At 44.5% G+C, this 8,031-nt stretch overlaps 2 protein-coding genes across 2 annotated transcripts in view; one reads left to right on the top strand and one right to left on the bottom strand.

Annotated features, from left to right (window-relative positions):
- The window catches only part of RPGR (retinitis pigmentosa GTPase regulator), a 42,859-nt gene extending 40,034 nt beyond the window's left edge, over nt 1-2,825 (bottom strand). Inside the window, exons 1-2 of the mRNA XM_009997406.1 lie at nt 2,806-2,825; nt 630-637 (exon numbers count right to left, since the gene is read on the bottom strand). Of these exons, the coding sequence (XP_009995708.1) occupies nt 630-637; nt 2,806-2,825 (28 nt within the window). The remainder of the gene's footprint in view (nt 1-629; nt 638-2,805) is intronic.
- Nucleotides 2,826-3,640: 815 nt separating this feature from the next.
- Nucleotides 3,641-8,031, top strand: part of OTC (ornithine carbamoyltransferase) — a 29,066-nt gene continuing 24,675 nt past the window's right edge. The window contains exons 1-3 of the mRNA XM_009997341.1: nt 3,641-3,714; nt 7,106-7,244; nt 7,824-7,905. Coding sequence (XP_009995643.1) covers nt 3,641-3,714; nt 7,106-7,244; nt 7,824-7,905 — 295 coding nt within the window. The remainder of the gene's footprint in view (nt 3,715-7,105; nt 7,245-7,823; nt 7,906-8,031) is intronic.

The raw sequence follows: 8,031 nt of genomic DNA, 5'->3' as shown, positions 1-8,031 counted from the left end.
GCTGGGTCTGTTGGGCTTGGAGAAGAGGAGACTGAGGGGCCACCTCATCCATGGGCACAGATCTGTTCAGGGCAGTGTCAGGAGGGCAGAGCCAGGCTTTGTGCAGGGATGTCCAGTGACAGGACAAGGGGCAGTGGGTGCAAACTGGAGCACAGGAGGTTCTGTGTGAATATCAAGAAAAACTTCTTTCCTGTAAGGGTGACAGAGCCCTGGGCCAGGCTGCCCAGAGAGGCTGCGGAGTCTCCTTCTCTGGAGACATTCAGACCCCTCTGGACACATTCCTGTGCGATGTGCTCTGGGTGCCCCTGCTCTGGCAGGGGGGTTGGGCTGGGGGAGCTTTCCAGGTCGTTTCTGCCTCCCAGCGCTGAGCCCGGTCCCTGCCTCCGGCCTTCGGACCGGGGGTCTGCCTGGGGCTTCCTGCTGGGCCAGGAGCCGGCCTGCCGGTGTTAGACATGAAATGTAGTGTTGTTTTTTTGCATTCTGGTGTTAGAAACATCGTGTCAGGTTTGGTTTATAGCTTAGTGTTAGAAATATGTAGTTTGTTTGAGATGAGTGAGATATCTGCGCATTCTAAGGACACCAGGAGTGGTTTGTGAGCCAAGAAACTGAGGGAGTGAATTGGGTTCCACCTGGGGATCTAAACAGGGAGAAGGATTTATGGCCCAAGATCAGACCCAACAAAGCCACTGCTGTCTTGCTGCTCAGGGCAGGATGACACCAGTAGGTTTGTTAATTGGGAAGACAGACAAGGGGGCAAGAAAGGTCAAAATTTTACCTTAAAATGTAAAAAGTAAACTGCTAGAATGGAATGTGTAAGCAGGGGCGGGAAACTTACAGGATAATTTGAAGCGTCAGATGGGCTGTGAACCCTGGAGTACCCAGCCAGTGGGGAAGCAGGAAGGAAATTTGCGTTGGGAATAGGGAATATAAACCGTTATTCACCTTACTATGGGTGTGCCTGCTTGTTTAGGTCACCCATTCTTGCAAGAATGTAAATAAACTGTGCTTCATTGAAGGATCTGTGTGGGCCTGTTAATTGGCGCGACAAATGTTTCTCACACTGGGAAGGTGTGTTTCCTTTCCAGGACCTACCTGGGAGAGCAGAACAGGGCTCGGAAACATCACGTTGTCACCGCTGCGATTCTGCTCTCCTGAGAGACAGATTTCCGTGGTGTGTGGGTCTCTCTTGCACCAGGGTGTGTGAAGCCTGCTGACTGGGTGCACAAGAAGGTGTTCAATCACCTACCCAGACAGGGACACTGAGGTGATGGCAGTTGTGCAAACCCCGATGCAATAAGTCCAGGGCCTTTTAATCATATTTAACAGGCAGCGTAATAAAACTGAACAAACATTGTTCCATGAAGTGCTGCCTGTCACTCTACCTACCAAATACTGTGGTTGCCCAAGTATATTCATGGGCTGTGAACTTCTTAGAACTCTGCAGTAGGGTTTTGGTTTTTGTGACTGTGGGATCCTGTTTGAGGGTCAACATTTGGCTGGGAGAGATGGGAGCCACCTCACAAAGTGGGATGGCTGCTGGTAGGATGGCTAACCTCCTAAGGAGGTCTTTGAACAATGATGGGGAAATGACAGTTACCATCCACCTGCAAGCAGCCAGAGACTGAGATCCTGGAAGTCTTCTTTGACCACCCCTGAGTGCAGGATGAATGGGGAAGGCTGTTAATGCAGTAAGCGTTTGGTTTTAGTTTTGGACAACCGCTGCCTGCAGATGGAGCCGAGGGCGTGCTGGCAGGGGCCCAGTTGCACCACACTGTCCCACTTGTCCAAGCAGACATGAACCAGTGGATCGTGCAGCTGTTGGCATAGCAGGGTGCAGCAGGCTGGGAGCTGCTCCCCTTCGGAGGCATTCTGGCTGCCAAGTCCTGCTCTGTGAATGAGAGACACTGAGGTCAGGCCCTTTCTTGGGGTGGGAGGCTTGGAGAGCAGATGTGCTGTGACAGGACATTGACCTCCCAAAGGTGTTTCTTTTGGGTTGAAATGAAGCAGCACGGGCATTCTTGGGCACCATCCCACAGCCACTGCTGTGTAAATGCTTTCCTTGCCTTTCCCTACCCTGGCTGCTGCTTTCCCTCAAGAAAGGGTCAGTCTTCTGCCAGCTCAGAGAGGAGAGAGGCCTTATCTTCATATCAGATGACCATATCAATGTAATTCCTTTACTTTAATCTACTTTTCTCTTACACTCCATTATTCTGTCTTCACCAGTGTATCTCAACCCATGTGCTGCTATTGCTTCATTTTTCGACACCAAGCCCTGGAATATAGAAATACGTCAAACCAATTAAATCCTGATTTCAACATTGAAGCATTTTATGGTGTTGAAATGAGTGAGTCAGTTTTCCACATCAGCACACTGAGGCCTGGCAGCCTGGGGACAGCTAACAGTAACGGGAAGTGGCTCTGGGGCTCTGCACTGAGAGGTGCTGCTGTCACCCCAAATGTAAGGGAACTGCATGACACGAACTCCTGGTCCAACTCTCCCCCCGTGCCCAATGCTGCTGCTGGCTCACAGGAGCTTATGAGGGAGTTGGTCCATGTGGGAACTGGGGTCAGACAGTCCTGCCCAGGGGCAACCCGACAAAGGGGCACTAGCACTGTCCCCTGTCTGTGGGGCTGAGACTGAGGGCCTTGGCACGTTGATCACCTTTGCTTTCCCTTCCACCTTTTCTCCTGGATACCACTAGTACTACCACTAGCCCAGGGGCTGGGATTGAAGGCCATGGAAGTCATTTGCCAGGGAAAGGAAAGCCAGAGCTAAACCATGGCCCAGCTTTCTTCTCTATGTGCAGCTCCTCTGGCTCTTTCATTCCCTTCTCATTCATTTCCATTCCTTTTGAACCAGAACTGAGCCCAGAACTGGACACAACACTCCAGATGTGGTCTTACTAGGGCAGAGTAGTGACCTTGACCTGCTGGCCACACTGTATCTCAGGACACCATTGACCCTCTTGGCTGCAAGGGCACATGGCTGTTTCATGGTTAACCTCTTATCCACCAGGACCCCAAGGTCCTTCTCCATGGGGCTGCTTTTCAGCAGGTCAACCCCTAATCTGTATGGGTGCATGGTGTATCTCTTCTCCATTCTTGTTAGGGCCTTAAAGGCACAAATAGGCTTGAATGGCCCTGGCCAGCCCCACACCTGTGGGCCCAGGACACCTGTTTTTGCTCAATGTGGGGTGATCAGTCCCTGCCCAGGCCGTGCTGGGGCTGGTGAGCCCCCGTGGTCATGGTCCTGTCCCCAAGGGAGCCTCCCCACTCATGCTGTGTTCTGACCAATCTTTTGCCTTTTTCTACCAGCACAAGCTCCTGCACAAATATTTACCAGACATGAAATTGCTACGAAGTGGTGTTGACACAGGTATGATATGATGGGCCTAGAGAGAAGAGCACACACTGTGAGTGGTGCAATGGGGCCTGTGAGAAATCTCTCTCCGTGGAGTTTGACCAAGGAAAAGCTTCATATTCAGCCTCTGCCAGGCCCAGCCCTGGCTGGGACACTCAAAGCAAAGACTTTAGCTCTTGCTTTTCCCTTGTCAGCACAGCAGCATAGCTTGCTTGCTGCTTCATACGCCTTTGTTTCTCTTACTTGTGGGACTGAGAGAAGTCTTAACGCAGACAGAAGATGCTGTTTAGCATGAGGAACTTCACTGTTTCAAAATTAACAGGGACCAGCAGGCAGCTGCTGCAGCCGTTTCGGTAAGCTGATCCTTTAGTTTTGTCTGGCAGTCAGTGACAGAAACCTGGAGACAAAAGCTGCTGAATCCTGTGAAAGAATGAGGGTTTCAGAGAAAGGTGTGCTTTTTTCCTGCATTTTTAGTGTCCTTTTGCTTTTCGAAGCAACAAGCTATGTGTCTTCAGGGAACTGGAGGATTTTCCATCTTAATGTTCATTAAATGCTATTAATTCTTCTGTGGGATTTGGCAGCAAAGTCAAGAAGGAATATTTCTTCTTGAGGTCAGTGTACATTGCAGGTACTGAATCAATAAATAACTACCAGAATAAAGTACAGGAAATTCTTGCACGTTTAGACAATTATCATGGCCAGTAGTAGGGGGAAAAATTCTCCTCTTTGAAGCTGCAAGGTGAATCTCTGCTTCTATATTTATTTATTTTTTGTCTCTATATACACTGGAGACATGCAGGAAAAGCATGATGTGATACGAGGCTCAATGTTAACCAGGTAGACCTGGCTTTGTGATCTGGCTTTGGGTTCTTGTTGAAAACAATATATGAGAATTTAACATTCAAAGGAATCCAAGTATGCAGTAAGTAGTTTTTACTTATAGTTTCTACATTATGGCAGATGAAAACCAAATGTTTTCCAAGTTCTGTGATTAATTTTCTACAGCTTCCGAGTGGTTCTGATGTCTGGGTGATAATTTTTTTGTATATTTTGGATTTTTGCTTCTAGCAATCAGTGAGAACTTTCTCTAAAGCTGGCTTTCCAATAAAGTCATCCAGTTTGTTAAGCTCATAAATAAGCCCATAAAATACTGGGGGTTTGGTTGTTATTTTTAGGGGATTTTTAACATTGTATCATAACATTGGCATAAGCTGTTACCACTGCCTATGCATATTACAAGATAAGCACACTATGGTTGACACTGCAGGATAACCCCTATCTATCAGCCTGTGGTAACAGAACAAAATAATTGCTGTTCCTGCTCAGAAAGAAGTAATCCAACTGCTTGGCCTTGCAATTCTGCCTGTTACATTTCAACTTCAGTATGTTGTCTCACACTCCTCTGGGATTTATTTGTCCACTTCTGCCTCTCTTCCAGAGGATGTGGAAAACAGGGAAGGGAACACATTTCTTGAAGGTCATAGCAATAAAACAAAATCATCATGGGAACACAGAGGTCAGGAGCAGACCTGTAGTCCAACTTTCTGCTTGGAGCCTGACAACAACAGCATATGAGGTCACCTGTATCTTTGCTTAGCCACGTCTTGAAAGTCTCCAAGGATTCTGAATCTTCTCTGAGTAAGTTTAGTGCTTAACTATCTACAGAAATAGTGCAGAAATTAGTGGTGAATATTTCTCAGTCCACTTCTCAACCATACCAAGTGGTAAAACAAGACCAATGAAGAGAATTCTCTGCTTGTCAGCTTGAGATTAGACAATGTCTAACTCCCTGGAAGGAATTGCAGGCTGCAATTAGACAATGCAGCAAAGGAGAGGAAAGTGACCAAGTAGCAAGTGATTACATAGATTTTGAAACAGGGCAAGTATTTTTTTTTGTTCCTCCAAACTGGATAGAGTAGCAAATCCTCTTCTGAATAATCATAATCATAAAGAAGTTACAGTTATGAAACTAATTTCCTTCAAAATATACACATTGAATTTAGAGCAAATCTAACATCAACTAAAAGCCGTGGTATTCAAGGCTGTATTTCAGTAGCTTACCTTGGTTGGCTGTTTTTCATGCTATGGTGGAAGCTACCCAGCCCATGAATGCCCAGCCCTTCTTATAATGTCAGGTATATTCTATTCTGCAGCTGTTGACATACAGGAAAAAATTTAATACCTCTATAACATCCACATGGGGCATTTGGATGCTTCCTAACTGTTTCTAGGTTGTTTACCTCAGGTTGGAGAGAAGGATGGGGAGAGAAGAATAATACTTATAACAAAATACATAGCTTCATGTTAGTAATGATTGTAATGCTATGAAGATTAGTCTTAATGGCTTGGAAATGTGCACTATTATTTTAAATGGTACTGCTGCAAGTACTTATTACTTAAGCCATACATATAGTTTAGATTGTATTTCACTTAAGAATCAATTTTCACGGACACTCCAAGAAAAAAGTCAGGCAACTTAGAAATTAATAAAACCCCTCCTTTATCTGCATGGTGCTACAGGAAAGTCCAGCCCTCTGCATTGATGAGAATCTTTGTGGTGCTTTGTGCTTAGCTTAGTGGTGGATCCTTTGGCAGTCTGCAGAATCTCTGGAGCACATTGCCCTGACACACTGCAGCACTTACTGAGTTCCAGCAATATTGATCTGCATGGCATCTGCATGGGCTACTTCATATATTCTCTGTGTTTCTGCTGTTACACGGTCTTGGCAGTTGGCAGGTGTAACTGAGGCTGGCTTCAAAGGTGAGCTAAAGGGAAGCCTACTAGGAAATACGAAAGCAGTATCTGCACTCAATCTATTTGTTTGCATTGCTTTGGTCTCCATTTCATCGGATCAATGTAAAGCTGCTGCCTTTTATTAAAAAGACAAGTTTAGCTTGTACCCATCCAAACCCTAGCAGGAGTACACTGCTGGCTGTGTTATGCTACAGAGGACAGTAGGTACAGAGCCAAAGAGGCTAAATTGCCAGTCTCCCTTTTTAATCTTAAGCCTGTGGAAACACAGGCTTGGACATGACTTTCATTAAGACACCTCAACTAAGCTAGAAAAAATGTGAACATGTTACTTTTGCAGATGATTCTCAACAACCATTTTAATGTGATTCTGAAGTTGTAATTCTGGAGGCCAGAATAGACTGAATAAATACACTGCACAAATACATTGCACGTGCCCAGAATGCCTCTTCTGTGGCAGGAGAAGAAGCAGAGCACATGACTATTTTGTTGGATTTTTTTACCTTCTTCCCCAGTGCAATCAAGAGGTTTCATACACATTTATAGAAATCCTGCCATTTCTATTGATGGGTGTGGAACATGACAAGTGTCTACTTATCCACAAGAAAAAGCACCAAGATCCATTCCTCATATTCTGTGCCACCAAGGGGCAGCTTTGCAATCTATGTGTAAGCCATTTCACAAAGCCCTAAATGGCTTTATGCATTTGGGTTTATTTGATGAGTCAGCATGCAGTCATGTGCATATCAGAAGGCAAAATAAGCTGCATCTAATGTATATTTTATAATATGACTTTATAAACTGTTACTGCTCTGCGATATAGTGTGATATGTTGTATCCGTCTGACAGTGGAAGTTACTTAAACTAATTAACACAGTCCATCAAGCTAGGTCATATGGGAGAGATTTCAGCTGCTTGCTCATTGGCTTTACTATGTGTACAATGTAGTGTGGAATGACAAAAAGTGTGTAGTTTTTGCTCTTTTGGCACAGGTCCAAGCCACCAGCTCAAATGAATGTTCATCTGAAGGGCCGTGACCTCCTTACTCTACAGAACTACACAGCAGATGAGCTGAAGTATTTGCTGTGGATGGCTTCAGATTTGAAACAAAGGATAAAGCACAAAGGAGAGGTAAAATGCTCTAACTGCCATTTAGGTCGCTCAGATGTTGAAATAGGTATTTTTCCAAGGAGTATTAGGAATGAGCCATTCAGCTGTCTTGTCCTAAACAACTTCACATGGGTTCTTAAAGACTGTAAATCATGTGCTAGGAATGGAAGAGCCTTCATGTAAAGTGTTCAGAGATATTCTTTAAATGCTTCAGAGTACTTCACAAATGAAAAGATTAAACAGCTTTGCACAGCCCTTTGTCAGCTAACTGCATCCATTGACACATGGTGTACACGCAGCACTAAATGCAGGTTATGGAAAACACTTGCCTTCATGGGATTGAATTAGTATCAGTGTTTACCTTAATGCTAGCTCAGATTGAGTGCCAAAATGCAGTTACTTTTTGCCTCTAGAATTACTTCCTTCCCTTTAACTTTTCCACTGCTAATAAATTCCATGATGGGCAGGAGAACAAAGATATGGTTAAAAAAAACCCACCTATGTAACTTCTAAAATCCTGAATTAAAATGTGAAAGTATTTCAGACTGCAAAATGTATAATGACTATAAAATTGAAAAGCCTTCAATTTTGATGTTCCAGTATTTGCCTTTGATGCAAGGAAAATCTTTGGCCATGATTTTTGAGAAAAGAAGCACAAGAACAAGATTATCTGCAGAAACAGGTAGGTTGAGCAATGGTAGTCAGATTTTATATGAAATTATATAATGTCAGTATGTACTGAAAAACTGCATAATTTTGTATTTAGCAACTTCTACCCAGGAGAAACCTAAAGTTTGAAAGCAAAAAT

The sequence above is a fragment of the Chaetura pelagica genome, unplaced genomic scaffold (genome assembly GCF_000747805.2).
Source record: "Chaetura pelagica isolate M959 unplaced genomic scaffold, ChaPel_1.0 scaffold750, whole genome shotgun sequence".
Classification (NCBI taxonomy): Eukaryota; Metazoa; Chordata; class Aves; order Apodiformes; family Apodidae; genus Chaetura; species Chaetura pelagica.
The sequence above is the reverse complement of the archived record's forward strand: the minus strand, read 5'-3'. Positions and strand labels throughout refer to the sequence as shown.